This window comes from Nicotiana tomentosiformis, chromosome 10 (genome assembly GCF_000390325.3).
Source record: "Nicotiana tomentosiformis chromosome 10, ASM39032v3, whole genome shotgun sequence".
NCBI classification, from domain to species: domain Eukaryota; kingdom Viridiplantae; phylum Streptophyta; class Magnoliopsida; order Solanales; family Solanaceae; genus Nicotiana; species Nicotiana tomentosiformis.
Window position 1 is genome coordinate 61,177,810 of NC_090821.1, and position 18,761 is coordinate 61,196,570.

General features: G+C 34.5%; 1 protein-coding gene across 2 annotated transcripts; it reads left to right on the top strand.

Annotated features, from left to right (window-relative positions):
* Window positions 1–7,918: 7,918 nt before the first annotated feature.
* Window positions 7,919–17,779, top strand: LOC104111113 (protein RETARDED ROOT GROWTH, mitochondrial). Of its 2 annotated transcripts, none has more exons than XM_009620724.4 (7): window positions 7,919–8,936; window positions 10,837–10,948; window positions 13,738–13,897; window positions 14,421–14,569; window positions 14,768–14,919; window positions 16,534–16,648; window positions 17,397–17,779. In XM_009620724.4, exons 1-7 carry the CDS (start codon window positions 8,659–8,661, stop codon window positions 17,535–17,537), a joined length of 1,107 nt encoding a protein of 368 aa, XP_009619019.1. In that variant the 5' UTR covers window positions 7,919–8,658; the 3' UTR covers window positions 17,538–17,779. The 2 variants fall into 2 exon arrangements, with proteins under 2 accessions (XP_009619019.1, XP_070043367.1); XM_070187266.1 differs by having other exon boundaries at window positions 8,798–8,936; window positions 10,820–10,948.
* The last annotated feature ends 982 nt before the right edge of the window (window positions 17,780–18,761 follow it).

Consider the following 18,761-nt stretch of genomic DNA (forward strand, 5'->3'; position numbering starts at 1 on the left):
TGTGTAGTATGCAATGTGATCATATCTGGGGTTATGGCTATTTCTTGATACAGATTTTTCATGCTTATACAATGTGTAGATGGGAGATTCGGGTCTTGAAAAGAATTTTGGATATTAGAAATTTGGCTCCAAGGTTTTTGGGCTAATGTTAAATTAATAATTTTCAGTTATATTATGTGGTCAGGCCTATATAGAATAGGGTGACATGAGATCAACCCCGGGTATGTGCATCGTAAGGTGGAATAGAGATTTGAAGGTTAAGAACAACTATTGGCACGTTCGAAGACGAACGTATGTTTAAGTGGGGAAGATTGTAACGGCCCGACCGGTCGTTTTGAGCATTTACGTTTCTTTCAACTATTTGAAGTCTTGAATAACTTCCTACGAGGTATTATGACTTGTCTGAATTGTCGGTTTTGGTTTTAAGGTATTTCGGAGTTAGCTTGGAAGAATGAATTTTCATGTTGGAAGCTTAAGTTGAAATAGTTGACCGAATTTTGACTTATGTGTAAACGACCCCGGAATTTAATTCTGATGATTCTGATAGCTCCATATGGTGATTTTGGACTTAGGAGCGTGTCCGGAAAATATTTTGGAGGCCCGTAGTGGAATTAGGCTTGAAATGCCGAAAGCTAAATTTTGGAAAGTTTGACCGGGGGTTGACTTTTTGATATCGAGGTCGGAATCCAGTTCTGAAAAATTTTATAACTCCATTATATCGTTTATGACTTGTGTGCAAAATTTGAGGTCAATTGGACGTGAATTGATAGGTTCCGAAGTCGTTTGTAGAAATTAGAAATTTAAAAGTTCATTAGGCTTGAATTGGAGTGTAATTTATAGTTTTAGCATTGTTTGAAGTGATTTGAGGGTTCAACTAAGTCCGTATGATATTTTAGGACTTGTTGGTATATTTGGTTGAGGTCCTGAGGGGCTCGGGTGAGTTTTGGATGGTTAACGGATCATTTTTGGCCTTGGTGAGATTGCTCATATCTGTTGCTGTATTTTTCGTATTTTCTCTTTCGCGTTCACGAGTGGGCCCTCGCGTTCGCGAAGAGGAATTTCAGGCAGGCAGGATTTAGTCTTCGCGTTCACGAGGGGGTCTCGCATTCGCGAAGAGAAGCTGGGTTGTGCATCGCGTTCGCGTATGGGGTATCGCGTTCGCGAAGGGAAACATAGTGGGCATGTGTTTTTGCCTTCGCGTTCAAGAATAAGGGCTCCGTAAAGCCTCGCGTTCGCGAACAGAAAATGTTGGGAAGCACATTTTGTGCTTCGCGAACGCGAGGGCCTTTCGCGTTCGCGAAGAAGAGAGGTCTGGACAGAAAGTTTAAGTTCGGAAAATAGGATTTTTCCATTTTTAACGATTTGGAGCTCGGATTGAGGCGATATTTGGAAAATTTTCAGAGGAAACAACGGGGTAAGTGTTCTTAACTCAATATTGGTTAAATTACCTGAATCCATGGTTGTTTTTAACATTTAATTGGTGAATTAAGTTGAAAAAATTGTGAAAACCCTCTTGGTTTAATTTGGAGATTTGAGGGTCGAGTTGATGTCGGATTTGAGTAAAATTTATATGGTTGGACTCGTGGTTGAATGGGCGTTAATATTTTGTAACTTTCATCGAATTCCGAGATGTGGGCCCCACGGATAATTTTTGGGGCGTACTTTTAGATTTTATGAAAATATTAGTATTTTGATATGAAATTAATTCCTATAAATTTTGTGGGCTGAATCAAATTAATTGTGACTAGATTCGAGTCGTTTGGAAGTTGATACACGCAGAGTGGAATTGCTGGAGCATTGCTTAGCTTGCTCGACATTGAATTTGGCTTGTTCGAGGTAAGTAACTCTTCTAATCTTGGAGTTGAGAGTATGAACCCTGAATATATGTATTTCGTAAATTGTTGGGAGGTGACGCACATGCTAGGTGACGGGTGTGTGGGCGTGCACTATAGAAACTCTGACATAATTGTTTCTGTGGAATTTTGTAGTTAAATGATCTTGGCATTTTTCATGTGATTTTATGAGTTAGAGAAATTTAGCTAAAAAGCATATTAAAAGTCATGTTGAGGTTATGTGCCAGTATTATTGGGACCCACAAAGGTCATATTATTGTGAAATATTTATTTTAAATTAAAAATTCATACTCAGTCATATTTATTTCATTGCATATCATATCCCAGTCTCAGTTGTTATTTATTGATACATCATATCATTATTTTTCGGGCTATTCTCATGACATTGTGAGCCCATAAAAGAGGGACTGGAGAGATTGATGATTGAGGGAGGTCGGGGGCCTGATTGTGAGAATATTTTTGGGATAGGGCTGCACGTCGCAGCAGGCCATTTTGGCTTTATATATATTATATTATTGCACGTGATTTGGCCGTACGGATTTATATATTATACTATTGCACGTGAGTTGGCCGTGCGGATCCAGATATTATTATAGCACGTGAGTTGGCCGTGCGGATCCTTATATTATTATTGCACGTGAGTTGGCCGTGCGGATCCAGATATTTATATTATGGCACGTGAGTTGTCTGTGCAGCACGTGAGTTATCCATGCTTATAACGCTTGGGCTGTAAGAGCCCCTCATGAGTCTGTACACCCCAGTGAGCGCAGTCGACTATAAACAGGGATCGGGCTGCACGCCACAGCAGGTATTGTATAGCGCTGAGTGATTGAGTGTGTTGAGCACAGTGAGAGAGAATGCGAGACAATGAGATTGAGTACTCTGAGAGTGTGAGTACATGAGTGCAATATCTGAGATACATTGCATTGACATACACACATGACATATATGCATAGAGATCTATTTTTCTCATGTTGTACGGTATCACACTATTCATGATTTCTCACACATGTTGACAGATTGTCATAGTGAGGCATTTATTTTACATCGGTTGTCTGGGAAAGAAAATGAGATATTTTATTTATTATTGAACAGATTTTGGGAAAATTATTGCTTTCAAACTTATTCACGATTTTGGAAATTTCGGTAAACGATTTGGATTTTTCACTGTTGTACTTGAAAGGAAGAACTATTATTTTTGAAATCATGATTTGGCTGAGCATTTTATCTTTGAGTTACTTCTGGTATTATTTACTTTATGTTGTTATGGACTGTTGTGGACTAGTGGTTTTGGACCCGACCTTGGTAGAAGCTCGTCACTACTTTCAACATATGGCTAGGTTTGTTACTTACTCAGTACATGGGGTCGGTTGTACTGATACTACACTTCTGCACATTGCGTGCAGATGTTGGTTGTTGTTGTTGTTGTTGTGCTCGATGGTTGCGGGACTTGAAGATGTACCTGCATTCCTGTTATAGCTGCCTCTTGTTCAGGGTAGCCTTAGATTTTATAAAAGCTCTATTTATATATTATTCAAACAGACTATGTATTTATTTCATTTTCGCTTTGTATACTCTATTCTTAGAAGCTCATGATTTGTACTACTAGTTCTTGGGAAAATGTATTGGTTTTAGATATTTTCTTTTAAATAATTATCATTGTAATTGAATAGTTGGTAATTAGCTTACCTAACGGGTTGGGTTAGGTGTCATCACGACTAGTTGGATTTTGGGTCGTGACAATACATATATGAGGTGACGAGCATATATGTATGTGTCGGGGTTAATCATGCCCGGGGTAGATTATGTTATAATTATGTCTTGTAGAACTACGTGACCTTCTTGATTCATGCCTCACTTGACTTTTAGATATTATGAACATAGTATTAAATGTTAGAATCAAGACTTAGCCTATTATAACTTGATCAAAATTGATGGGATTCTGAGAATACATTGATGTGTCTAATTCGGTCATCCCTATGCGTAATCATTAATACATTGCTACAGCCGATCTTCTTGAGATACTAGATTCTATACTTGTGTTATGAATTATTTGTGAGATTTGTGGAAGTATTTGAATAATACAGTTCTTGAGGGTTTATTTAACCATTATTGGCTTGGAAAGTTGTGATTGGGATTTGTTTGGAATATCCGTTAAAAATACTTCCCTTGATGTTATTTATGTTTCCTGTCTTGTTTGTCATTGATATTCATATGCTTGGTAAGGAATAGTGTAAAGATGATGACGTGCCATTTTATATATATTATCATGTGAGGAAGAGTGTAAAGCACGAAGGGTGATGCCGTGCCATTTTATATATATTATCATGTGAGGAAGAGTGTAAAGCACGAAGGGTGATGTCGTGCCACATTATTGAGAGTAAAAACACGAAGGGTGATGCCGTGTCATATCATTTAAGAGTAAAAGCACGAAGGGTGATACTGTGCCATATCATTTGAGAGTAAAAGCACGAAGGGTGATGCCGTGCCAATTCATTTATATTGTTATGCTTGTATATTATCGTGAGGTCATGACACAATGGGTGTTTCCGTACAGGCGAGGATGAGGGACATGCATTATGTTTGATATTAGTCTTCCGTGTATATGTTCATGTCTTTACCTTGAACTGTTATTGTTATAATTATAGATGTGATATGACATGTTGCTATTGTCCTTTCATTGATCTCTATCTCAATTGTTGTTGTGTTGCTCATACCTTCTATTCGCTTAACTTGTAAATACCATGCCTATTTTCTGCTTTTATAATTATGCTCATGTCGTATCTATTCTATCGCACTTTAGTATAAGCCTTCCACCATGCTAGCCATTCATGCCCTTATTTGTCAACTTGTAAAGATTATGTGTTTCCTTCTTGTTTGTTATATCTGTACTTAGGCCTCCAATATGCTAGTTAATTGAAGTTGATATTCCTTGTTTTTCGGTTGTTGTTATTACTCACGTGCTTTCCGCTTAGTCTTTTACTGTGCCCACATGTGTATCCTTGTCCGTTGTTGTTACTTGCATATTTCCTACTTTATAATTCATGTTAACGATATTTATGTCATCTGGTTGGTTCTGTTACTCGTACATTTGGGAGGATGAGTTGAACGCACGAAAAGTGTTGTCGTGCTAATTGATTTATCACAAAAATTATTTTATATATGATGAGGCAGAGATAGAAGCACGAAGGGTGTTACCATGCCGTTTGACTTGATATCTCAGATATAATTCTCATACCAGGAAAGACCGTAAATCTTCTAATGTAATTCCTTTTAGTAATTATTGACCGTCTCGCAGAGTTATATATGGTACTTTTATTTGTTATGTTTTGAACTGCTTTTACTGTTAATCTAATGTACATGTTATAACAATAAGCATCTTTTAACTAAAAGCCTCGCCACTACTTCGACGAGATTAGACAAAACACTTATCAGTACATGGGATCGGTTGTACTGATACTACACTTCTATATGATGTGTACAAATTTCTGGAGCGAAGCTGCTGGTGATGTCGGGTGCTGATTCGGAAGATGTTCGCGTATTCCGGGTATAGCTGCCTCTTGTCCTTGGCAGCTTAGATTTTACTATTCTGTTTATGTATCATTCAAACAGAACATATATTTATTCGTACTAGCTTTGTAAATTCCAAGTCTTAGAAACTCATGAGTCGTACTACCAGGTCTTGGTTAAATTAAGTTATCTATTCTTTATTTTCTTATAATCTTTGTTGAGTTATATTGTCTGTTAGTTGGCTTACCTAGCGGGTTGAGTTAGGTGACATCACAACCAGAGATTTTTGGATCGTGACACTTGTTTTTATGAGTCATGCATTTTACATGCTTTTGACTTTGAAAAAGAATTTTGTGTATTTAATTTCTTCCATCCAGTTAACAAAAATATACTCTTACAATAGAAAGAGTATTTGAAATTGCTCAAGGAATCAGATATTTTTGCATCTAGAAAATTAAGTCTTTTAATACTATATTTATTTAGTGTTATGTTCTTTTTAACTATATATTTTTCAACATGATAAATTAATTCCAATGAAATTCTTTCTAGAATGAAATAGAATTTGTATAAGGTTAAAAATTATAGGAAAAAAGATAGTAGACATCAAAATCTTATATATTAGTTCATCAAAAACATTAAATTCTTATTTAATTTTATTATTTATATAGTGATTATTATTACTCTTTTATATTGAACACATTTGAAGCTTTTGGTTAAGTAGTCTTCGAAGTCTATGTGCCATTACTTAGCACCATATTCAGAAATTTTCTTTTTGTAATTCAGACTTCAAGGCTTTAAGTATTAGGTAGCATAACTAAGAATTATTGTAGTCGTATGTTTTACATCGTCAAACAAGAAAATACTTTTTGTTAGGTGAAATTTTAATTGATCTAAAGTTTTAAGTATTAGACAAAAGTGACTATTCTTAAATAACAGGAAATTGAAAAGGAAATTATTAATAAGCAAAATTTTAGTAGATTAAAAAGTCTTAAATATTAGAAAAATAATTAAATGGTTATTCCTAAATTATAGAGAATTAATTAAATGACTATTCCTAAATATTAGGGATATAATCAAATGACTATTTTATCTAGTGCGAGCTCTATTTTAAAAGGGTAAAAAAGACGAACGATATTTCGCTAAGGGCCTTCGTGCTTTTAATATAGTACTAGTTTTTATGTACGTGAGTTGCACATATGTCTTCAGTCATTTGCAATAATTTTCTAATGTTGAAATCAATAGTACAAAAAAAATATGGATTTAACTACGAAGTTCGTCACGGATCCGTCGCTGCCAAATTTTTTTAATATTCTGTTATTAATTTGTTGCTAAATAGGATTAGCAATAGAATTTGCAGTTTAGCTACAGATTTGTTCATGGCTAATTTCAGTGTTTTTAGTAATATTATTACATCAACATAATACTTAAATATGAAATGAACAGATATCATTTGAACTAACAAAAATGATAATTTAGTTTAGTTAGTTAGATGTCCACATTTTTCGCTTTGGTTGTTCCGGTATGATCAGAACTCTATTCTCTATATAAATACCATTCCTGAAAATGCAGCATAAGGTTGTCCGTATGAAAAAACATATTGTCGTAGTATAGTCCAACATTTAGGATTATTTGAACATGTAATTTATTTACTATCATTGCATCAAATAAGCGTAATTATTTTGAGATAAAATTAAAAGGATTAGTGACAGAATAAAAGGAGTAAAAGTAACGTCTCAAGGTAAGCATTAACCAAATATTCAATATATAATAAGCGGTTTCGGTCGTTAATTAGAGTCATGTAACCTTAGTTTATGAGCAATACAAATGAAAAATTTTCAAAAAATTCATAAAAATATTATATGCTCATAAAATCTACATTTAGGACAAAATCTTCATCTAACTCCAACTAATGCATTATCGAGAATCTTTAAAGAAGCAACATAACACAACAAATATACTTCACGTACTCATCCAGCTCAGTGACGAAGCCTGAAAATTCAATAAGGGTGTTCAAATTGCCAGTGAGCTATGCAAGAGTGTTCAAAATCTATTTTTAATCAATAACAAGTAATATTTTACCTTATATGTAGTATAATTTTTCGACAAATGCCAACATAGTTTCGCACCTGATCCAGCTAATAACGCAACGAAATATAGCCTAGCTCCAAACAGACACGAGAAGCACGAGAGATATTGCCTTAATAACCACAATCTAATTTTGAACATGCTATACAGTATATAACATTAATTCATAAAATCGTAACCAAATTTTTCGATGAAACTATAATTTGTTATTTATAAAATTGATCTACATAGTTACCTCAAGTAGAAAAGAAGTCATGTTCATAATAATCATAAACGAACATCAAAGGAGTATTTTTTTTGTGTCATAAGTACTAAAACATATATATATGAGAATCATTGAACCACCATATATTAACAATTTTTTTTTAAAACATTAGTGATACAAATTTAGAAATATTTAGCAATACTATGTTGAAGAAAAGAGATTATGGCATCAAATAAAGAGGTTGCCGTAGTTATTGTGAACCAATGCTAACACCTTACTTTCTTATTGTTGAATAAAGAAGAGGTACTCATGTGGTACTTTGCGCAAAAGATTCTTGTTTTGGGTTCATGTCTTCGCTGTGCTCTCTTTGGCAGAATGGATCACCCTCTATCTCAACATATTCTTTAGATTTAGAAGTAGTGTTGTTGCACCAGAAGCTAAAGTTTATATGGAGATTCTATTCTACGTTATGTTATAGCTTTAAAAAAGTTCTACTGTTAGTTGGTTTCAAATTCCTATAGTCAAGGCACTAATAAACTGCAGATGTTATCCAACATTCTGTTTTCTTTTTGGAGTTGGTTTTGAACTCCTATATTTTAGGCATTAAATGTTACCATATTACCCAATGTTTTATTTTTTTCAAAGAAATAAATTAATTTTAAAGGGTATAAAAGTCATTTAATATTTCAAGAATATTTTTGTTGTTCAATATTTAGCGTAAAAAATATTCGTATTTTTATAATAATATAAATATAGATAGATAATTAAAAAGTTACCCAGAAGTGCTCAATAGATGTTGTGATTGTTATTTTGTTTTCTTCCCACAAAGTATTATTTTCCACCACACGAGCTAGATGTTGACTTGGCAAAAAAGAAAGAAAAGAGAACAAAGAGAAGTCCCGTCGGCCAATCAGTATTGGCTCTAGCACTTTGGGACTTCATTGAAACAATAGAACAAACACATCGTGCCCAGAAAAGGATCAGCAGACCCTAAATACCCAGTTAATGGGGAGATGGAGAGCTGCTACTAATTTTGTAGCTCGTATTGTTGCAGCCAAATCTAGATCAATCCCTCAAACCCCACTTCACAAAATCCACATATTTTCATCATCATCTTCAGTACAACCCAGAATTCAATTTTTGAATTTCAGGTCATTTTCTGCAGCACCAGCTACATATCCACAATATGTGGATGATTTTGAGTATAACAATAACGCCCATAAGCTTACTGATGATGAGGAAATTGGAATAATTCCCGTTAAAGCTTACTTCCTTTGCACCAGGTTCTTTTTAATCTCCCTTTTGGCTTGGACTGATTTGTGATTTCTTCGTTTGTTTCATTTTTATGGTTTATATTGCTTAAAAATAAGGGTTTTTTCCCGAGAGGAGGGTGTTTGTTATTGGGAATGAATCAAGAAACGATTTTTTAACACCCTTGTATGATTTGCTTTTTTGGTCTGCTTAGTAAAGATTTAAGGTAGTGGTACGGTAAAATGTGTGCTTCGAATCCTAGAATTATGGCCAGTGATGTGGCCTAGCGGTCAATGAAGTGAAGTGGGCGGAGAACGATGAGGTGTCGTGTTCGAATCCCTGTGGAGACACAAAATGCTAGACGATTTCTTCCTATCTGCTCAAGCCTTGATGAGCAGAATTACTTGATACTTGTGCTGGTGGGTGTTAATAGGTACCCAATGAAATAGTTGAGGTGCAGCTGGTCCGGATACATTAATCATAAAAAAAAAAAAATATATGGCCTTGGGACATGGTGTTCAAGCTTAATTGCTTAAGGCTTGCTGGTTTAACTGCATTTTTTCCTGCCTTAGAAATGACTGCAAGAGGTCATTTGATGATAGTTAGTGACTAACAAGGGGATTCAAAAATATGCAAAAATGCAAAATTCTATACCTTGTAGCTTCTTGTATGTTAAGGGAATTCAATAGTTTAGATATATACAAAAAAATAAATTATTTTACCCTACTTGCACAGTGTAATTTCCGGATGAAGGGGATTCAATTGAATCCCCTTCATTACCTTTAGCTCTGCTCCTGACTGGCTTAGGAACTTGCGATGCTTTTCCCATATATCGATAGGGTGCATAGAACACTTTCATGTGGGGAAGTAATGCCGTTTAGTGAGCAAAAGACTTGAGATTTGATTTGGTTTATCAGTTAACCTCTGAGCAAACATTATTTTCCATCCACTATAGAAGCCAGAGCATATTTATTTGTTCATTCGTTTGTTTGTTTTTTTCTTTTAATAAGGTAGAAGTTAGAGCATTTTTCTTAAAGCCACAACATTTTATTTGACATGTTAGATAGTATGATGCAACTTTTCGATTTTTTTGGATTCTCTAAGGCTATAATGGAGGCTCTGTATTTCTCCCTTTTCGTTTTTAAAAAATTATCTTTCCTTATCAAAGAAAAAGAGGCAAAATTCAAAGCTAGGTAAATCTGTAAATGATTGTTAAAAGGTCCCCCCCCCATAAATAGATGTCCAGACTAAATGGCACTCACTCATGATCTGTCATTCTAAGTTGCATGTTGCACTCCGTATATTTGGTGGTTATTGCAACAATGTGTGTGTATGTGTGTGTTCCATTTCTGAATTTTGAATTATATATTGTCCCCAATCAGACATAAAAAGGCATCCAAAAAGGTTAGAAAGAGCTTGGACCACTCCTCCTATTTTCTTAAGATTTTGGATTGGATGCTCAGATCCTTTTACATGGTAACAAAGCAGGCAGATGAGTCTTGGGTCGGAGTCTCATCGCCACCTATAAAAAAATCCCATGTACTTGGCCTAACAACAGGATCAGGCCTGCAAGTGATGGGGTTTGTTGTAGAACTAATAGAAATAAATAAAAATGTGCCTACTCTAATGACATTAGCTTTTTGTGTGCGACGGTGTTGAACTATATAGTGTCGCACAGGGAATAAAGGCTTCCAAACAATTTATAAAGATGCTGGTCCATTCCATCAATTTGTTTTAAAGTTTTCGGATGAAATCTCAAATTCTTTTACAGTAAATTACTGGCAATTTGTTGCCGTGCTTTTTCTTTTTGGTTACTAACAGATTAGCTCGTCCTGTATATTTTGTGCTTTGGGATTCGCTACCTCTTTCACTATTTCAATCAATGCCTTTTCTTCTTTATTTCCTGCTTTCTCAGATTACTCATTTTGGCAGTATTGATTTGAAGCGCATGCAAGCTGAAAATTCAGCAGATGTTCTTCCATCATCGTCCCGTTCACCGAATCATATAGCCCTCAGATTTTTAAATCTTCTATCACAAAATTCTGTAAGAAGAAATTCTATACACCATATTGCAGTTTTGTTGTTATGTCCTGTAGTAACGATTTCATGTCTCTGTCATTAGAAGTGCATCTTTCAAGATTGTTTCAAACCCTTATTATACGTGCACATATATTTGGTCAAGAAATAATCATGTTACTGTCATGAGGGATTTTGGTAGGATCCTATTGCTTTTATGGATAATAATGAGCCTTGTTAGTTGGATTAACATGATAGTAGAGTAGATTAATCATGTTCATGAAGTTCTCATCCGTTTCTCAACTTTGTAGTAGAGAAAACATCTATTTAGTCTTGAACTTGAGAAGCAAATTCCATATGTCGATCATGATAGAAGAGGATATACTAAGTACTAACATCAGTAGAAGATTAAGAGGAGGACCTGTTACTCCAAGTACATACCAAGAAACAGTTGAATTCTTCAAACTTCAAAGGGCAAAGGTCCAAATATGCCCTTGTACTATACGAAATTGAGCACATTTGCCCTTCGTTAATACTTTAGCTCAAATATGCCCTTGCCGTCACATAGTTGGTCCATATATGCCCTTAGAGTTACACAGTTGGCCCATATATGCCCTTTTCGAAACGGAATTCACCCAAACTAATTAGCTCTTTCGTTAATTGTATTAAAGTGTATTACAAACACTATTTCCTTTTTATTAGTACTTTTTGTTTTTTTACCTTTCGCTTTTCTTTCTTCTTTTTTCTTTTCTTCTCTTTTTTTTTTCCTTTTTCTTTCTCCCTTGTCTGTTTTCTCCATTACTGATGTCTTCTCCATTTTCGTCACCAATTTCACTTGACAAAACTCATGAATTCCAATTACTAAAAAAATTCTCCCATAAGGTAATCAAGTTCCAATTTCACTGGCCCTCTAAATAAACGAAATTAAATTATTCCAAAAATTATGGTTTACACATTAAAATAATAAAAACATCTCAACCTTTAATAATACTCAAAAGACCAAAATATTTAAATTGTTTCCAGAAAGATAATTTAATGATTAAAAGCCTAGAGTTAAGTTGTAGTGTTATAAATTTGAGTTGTTAGTCTGTTTTCATCTTTTTTCAGCTGAACATTTTTTATTTTTTTATTAACTATGTAAATTAGGGGTGTACATGGAACGGGTTGGTTCGGTTTTTATCAAAACTAAACCAAACCAATTATATCGGTTTGGATTGTTCGGTTTTGTCGGATTGTTTGGATTTTTTGTTACATAAATATTATTTCAATCTTACTTTGTTAAATTTTTTAGAACTAAATATATGTTCAGTAAAAATTAAAAAATTGACAAACATATGATCTATAAAAATATTCTTATGGGAGAATTTTCTTAGTAATTGGAATTCATGAGTTTTGTCAAGTGAAATTGGTGACGAAAATGGAGAAGACATCAGTAATGGAGGAAACGGATAAGGGAGAAAGAAAAAGAAAAAAAAAAGAGAAGAAAAGAAAAAAAAAAGGTAAAGAAAAAAAAAAGTACTAATAAAAAGGAAATAGTGTTTGTAATACACTTTAATACAATTAATGAAAGAGCTAATTAGTTTGGGTGAATTTCGTTTCGAAAAGGGCATATATGAGCCAACTGTGTAACTCTAAGGGCATATATGGACCAACTATGTGACGGTAAGGGTATATTTGAGCTAAAGTATTAATGAAGGGCAAATGTGCTCAATTTTGTATAGTACAAGGGCATATTTGGACATTTTCCGAACTTCAAATACAATCAAGGATTATGTTCATATTTAATTAATAGTTTTTTCTTTTCAGCTAATTTATGGTTTCCTCGGTAATAAATATGGCTTATGCTTTCACACAATAACAACTATTCACTACCCTTAAATTCACTGAGATTCCAGAGTCTATGCTCATGTCCAAATTCTTCTTCATTCTGCTGCTCTTTTGAAGCAAAAAATAAAAGCAGCAAGCAACCTAATTTATATAGACACCTTCAAAAAGTGAAATAGTAGAACTTGATTTTTGGTATTTATTTCTTGTAGAGGTGTTATGTAACATAAACCAAAGGTTGCGTGCGTGCATGCCTTGTAGCTTTAGTGAGTCAGGGCGATGGCTTTATATGTACACAGGTACTCCACGCCCCAAGTAGAGTTAGTGAGCCTGTTATAGGTGACCAATTAGTTCAGGGGGCACTTCAGTAGTTCTGTCAGCTGGCCTGATGTAGCTGACTGGACTTACTGAGACCACTAGGCGAGTTCGCAAAGTTGCGAGTATTTAGGTGCAACTCAACCTTTTGCTGAATGGTTGTACAATAATGGCTACTGCACCACACGAGAAATAGAAGGTGGCCATCTTGCTCTTATGTTTTGGTTGATCTTTTGCTCATTCATTTGAACTGATAAAAATGAAGACTAATGATTTGCCTATTTAGCCTACGTTAATCCATTTTTTGGTTGGCCAGTTGAGCTTAATGTCTTTTTAACCTCTTCACGGAACAGTTTGCAGTCTTTATTTATTTATTTATTTATTTTTAAAAAACAAAATAATTAAGAGTTTTCATTCTTTGTTATTTTTAAACCATCAGTTGTCTTTGGCATAATACTTGTTTAATTCTCTCTTGTATAGCCACTTCTTTGCCCATAATTAATAACAGAGGAGCTTATGTTTTTTCTGGGTTTTGCTCTGTTCTTTTGCGGTGAGTTTAATTTGGCATGATAGCACCATCTATTTAGAGTAGCTTAGCATCATATATGAAACTCTTGTGCCTGAATGGACCTTATCAATGCACTGGGCCTTTCATCATAGCGTGCCCTTTATTTTCAGGCCCGTGGATTTGGCGAAAAGACAAATAATTGCAGTTACATGGTTGTATTCCAGTATGGTTCAGCTGTGCTGTTTAATGTGGAGGACGACGATGTTGAGTACTACTTGCAAATTGTGAGAAGATATGCATCTGGGTTGCTTCGTGAGATGAAAAAAGATGGTTAGTTTTTTCTTTATGTGAAATGGCATAATTTTATTTTCTGGTCTTCTGCAGTTGTATATGTATTAAAGGAGCACCCCTTAATACACTTGTTAGGAGTCTCTGCACCTTCCTCTCCACCTGTAGGAAAAAGTGGGGAAAAGGAAAAAAAATGGAAAAGAAGTTTGAGTTGACTAATTAAGCATGTGGAAGATCTTATTTCATTAACTACGTATCGTAGACTAATATAAACACAGTTGGTTTAGCAACTAACAATTTCGGCCAGCTAATTAAGGTCAATGATGTGATACTGGGAGCTAGCTTGGACTGAAGAGAACGAAAAGCAAATGATTTCTATGTGGTATTTCGAGCAGTGCCTAATCCAAGATGTTGTTTACATATTTTCTGGTCATTTACTTTCATTTAATACAAAAATATACGTGCCAAATGCTGCATCTTTACTGCGCACTTGTAACATGCTCTTCAAACATCTTTCTACCGTCTACATTTCTCTAATGATGAAGGCCTCTTCACATTCTATCAGATTATGCTGTAAAAGAGAAGCCATTGCTGGTTGAGGATATGCAGGGAGGTGCAGATCACATAGTTCTGAAAAAATTGGACACAGATAGCATCCGTATAATTGGCAGTGTGCTTGGCCAAAGCATTGCCCTTGATTACTTTGTCTCACAGGTACATATTCCAGATACTTGTTTATGCTTGAACCAACTGATTGTAACTGTTAAATCATACAGCTCTTATTGCCATGATCTTTCAAAGCTGAGAAGCATGCTTCAATAAAACAATGACGCACAAAATGGTAATGATAAGTAGAAAGATACCGGTTAGTAAACCTAACTTTAGTGAAATTGGATATCGTTCTGCTTGTAGGTTGATGGTATGGTTGAAGAGTTTGCTGGGATAAATCGTGAAATGGAGAAAACGGGCACTTTCACGATGGACAGGAAGAAATTGTTTCAACTTGTGGGCAAGGCTAATTCAAATATAGCTGATGTAATTTTGAAAGTTGGTCTCTTTGAAAGGTAATACCTTGAACATGCCTTTGTATGCTTTTTCTATTCCTAAGAGTGGTTAAGTACTGCTCCCCTATTCCTAAGAGTGGTTAAGTACTGCTCCCCTATTTAGTTCTCGCATTTAGTCCAACATGTTATACTTCTTCCTTTCAGAAAGGAAAAAATCCTTTTTGGTCAGATCTTGGTTAGAGATAAAATAATGAATAGACCATCATGTCCATTTAATAAATGTGAGACTTGTTATCATTTGGACTAAAATTTGCCTTCAACCTATATTTGTGGCGGTGAACTACCTGAACATGGTCCTGATTCTTACATTTGATGAACAAATTCTCTTAAGGTTTATTTAGACTTGCTAGTTTTGGTTACAATTTCTAAACTTTCATTTGCATTGGGACTCTGTGCGTGGTAATCAAGGTATAGACAAGCTTGTAGCCACTCAACGTCTCAATGTTTAGGAAAATTCAAGCTCTATTATGTTTGCAATCTCAGATATGTTTTTTGGGGCTCTCAAAGACTCCTGCAAGAAGAAGCCAAACTCGCCTTTTGGGGATTCTGGATTATTAGCAATCTCAGAATTTGTCAAAAAATTGTCTTTTATTTTAAACTCGTTTCTGGATTATTTGCAATCTCATGTTCTTGTTCAAAAGACAAATTTCCCAAAAGAGTTTAAGATAGATTTTTAGAGGATAAAAGATAGCAGAAGTCCTCTTCTTAGGAGCCTCTAAATTTTTGGGAAGTCATTGTTTAAGCCTCTAGCTTTCTCGGCTTCATTTGGCCGCTCAGACTATTGTCTTTGTCTCGCTCATCGTTTAGGCCTCGTAAATTGTTTTCACTTCGTTTTGCCTTGAGCTGATGCTTTTGTTTCAGTACTGTGTACATCAGTTCCAATCAGTTGGGAGGTCCCGTTAGAGTAACTGTTTCTTGGCTCGTAAGCTTTTGGTTTAGTGCCAGACATATCGTTCTACTAGTGAAATAATCCAAAGCAGCTCTTTTTGATAATATTGGCCACTAACATTGATCTATTGGACCAAAAGATTATCAAGTTATGTTTCTTTTTTCTATTTATATTGACAACTAGATATTATTAGGTCAAAGGAAATGAAGAAGCATAGTTAATTTTGAAAAGGGACAATAACTCATATAGACATATACTATACATACTTATGTGAAAGAAGAGAAACTGTGTTTCACATGTTTTCTTTTCTAAAATCAACTATTGCATCATATTTGATTATCTTTGTAGTTTCTTTTCTTTGTTTTTTGTTGATGGGTTTAAATTTGACTACAAGGTTAACATTTACATATTCCTATGGTTAGTGAAGTGAAGCAAGTGTAAGTGGCTCCTTTGAATTTTCAGTTCAAGAAGTAGGGCGTGGACAAAAAGAAATAAAGGGATAAGTGACGGCAAGTTTCAGGATTTGAATGTCTTCTTTTCTTGTATATATTCTAGTATGACTTAATGTACTTTTAGAGTAACCAAATATTCACATTTCAGAAATTTGTGTAGAGTAAGATGCGACAGCTACCTGTTACTTTTAAATATTGAGTTGGTGTAGTGAGGCTTGTTATCACTGATGATCTTTCTAAATATCTTACCTTGTTTTGCAACTCATTGTTAAGGTCTGAAATTGCTTGGAGAGATGCAAAATATGCTCAGATACTGGAGTACCTTCGGGAGGAATATGAGGTCTCACAACGCTTTGGGAACCTCAACTTCAAACTAAAGTTTGTCGAGGTATTAATCTCCCATTGACCTATGCTATTTTATATACCTTACTAGATCCATCTTATTTGTAGGTTCTCGTAAATTTCTGTTGCTTCTTAATGTTAATAATAGATTATCATACCTTGTTTTGACATGACCTGGTATAAATGGGACCTCACAGAGGAAAAAAAAGGTAATAAGAAAATCATCTGGAAGAAGGCAATGATAGTCAATGATATTGCTGAGTTAAGTTAAGTTGTTATGACACATATGCGTTTGCATGCACACACAAACACCCACTTGTATGTATATGCATTCAGGGGCGAAGCTACAATATTAGCTACGAGTTCAAATGAATCCAGTAGCTTTTGCTTATACCCTGTATTTGTATTAGGAAGTTCATTGAATATGAACAAATATTTAATCGCGAACCAAGTAACTAAAATGAGCTATAGGTTCGATGGCAAGTTCAGAACACATAAACTTCAAATCCTAGTTCTGTCTCTGTATACATTGGTTGGTCTTAGTATGTTCCTTTTAATGGGATAAGATATGAAGTAACTTTGGGCAGTTGGCATGACTATGTTTATGGACAACCTTTCTTCTGTTTCAGTACTATGTTGTACCAGCTTTTTCTTTTCAACTAATGTTTGCTGACTGGCAATGTGAAATGTGAATGTAATGATAAGTAAGCTCTGTAGTTTCACAACGTTATGTCGACGATTCTTTTAGTAATTTTCACTACTTCTATCTCTGAGCGAAATTATCTTTTTTGCAGCATAACATTCATTTTCTTCAGGAAGTTCTTCAAAATAGGAAGTCAGATCTGCTAGAATGGTGCATCATCGTCTTGTTGGCCGTAGAGAATGTAGTATGCATATACGAGATTGTTCGGGATTCAACTGCAATTCCCATGTGAACAGAACACAACCATATTCAATTTCTCAGCAGCCAATAAATAGTAACAGTGAAACGTAGTAGGATCGATATAGCGATAATTCATAGAAAGCAACCACATTTCTGGGCATTCATATTGCAATTGTTTTATAATTTGTCCATCTTATACCTTTGTCTTTTGCTCTTTCTTAACTGAGATGTAAACATATGTATCCATACGACATCGTCATGAATTAGTTACTATGATCATTTTTTGTCGCAAAATTATGTTTATTTAACCATATAAGATTCCATTTTTTCTTTGATAACCGAGAAATTTTCACCAGTTGGCACATGGTTTGAAATTCATCACTTCTTTATCTTTCTCCACTTAAATATAAAAAAATTTGGTCACACGGGCACACAACAAGGTTCGAATTTATGATGTGCACTTAATCTACATATCATGTGTTGCACTTTTACCATTGATGATTGAACAAAGGACCTAGAAATATCAGATACGAAATAATGAAGAATACCTGCAAAAGGAAGTGTTTTACATTTCATTTGAGGTGGTATCTTTAAGAATTTCCTCAATAGGCTATTAATGATAATTAGTTCTAATTTAAAGTAACACTTAAATTTAAAAGCATTATACCATCGCCCTCTTTAATGTCCTAAATCATAAGACGAAATGAATGCAATGCAACTACGATACAACTCAAGAATCAAAGAAGACATAGCACAAGAAGCTAGCAGATAATATGGCAGCACCTTTCCATAAAGGTAACATAAACTTCAGTCACTTCTACATTAACATATTTACTACCTTATTAACAAAACAAAAAAAAAATTACTTTAACAGCTCTTTTTTCTTGTATTTTCTGATAAAAACTAATATAAAAATATTAAGTAGAATATTTCCAAACATCACTGTCTTTTGATTACGTAAAAAAGATAGGAATTAAATAAAGTTGACCCGTTTGTCAATGATTTTTTTTCAAAACGTGTTTGTCCATGAAAATTTGTAAGTTTGTGGAAATTTTTTGAAAATGAGTATTTGAACAAAGTTTTTTCAAGTTTTAGAACAAAGTTTTTCCCCACTCACAAGACTGCAATATTTTTTAAAGTGAAATGCATGTGCAATAATTTCAAATTCCAATTATCCTTTTTCAACTTAATTTCAAAACGACTTTTTTCCAAAAATTACAATTTTTATTTCCAAACACCTACTTAGAATGCTGCATGGAAGAGAATGGCAGTGCTG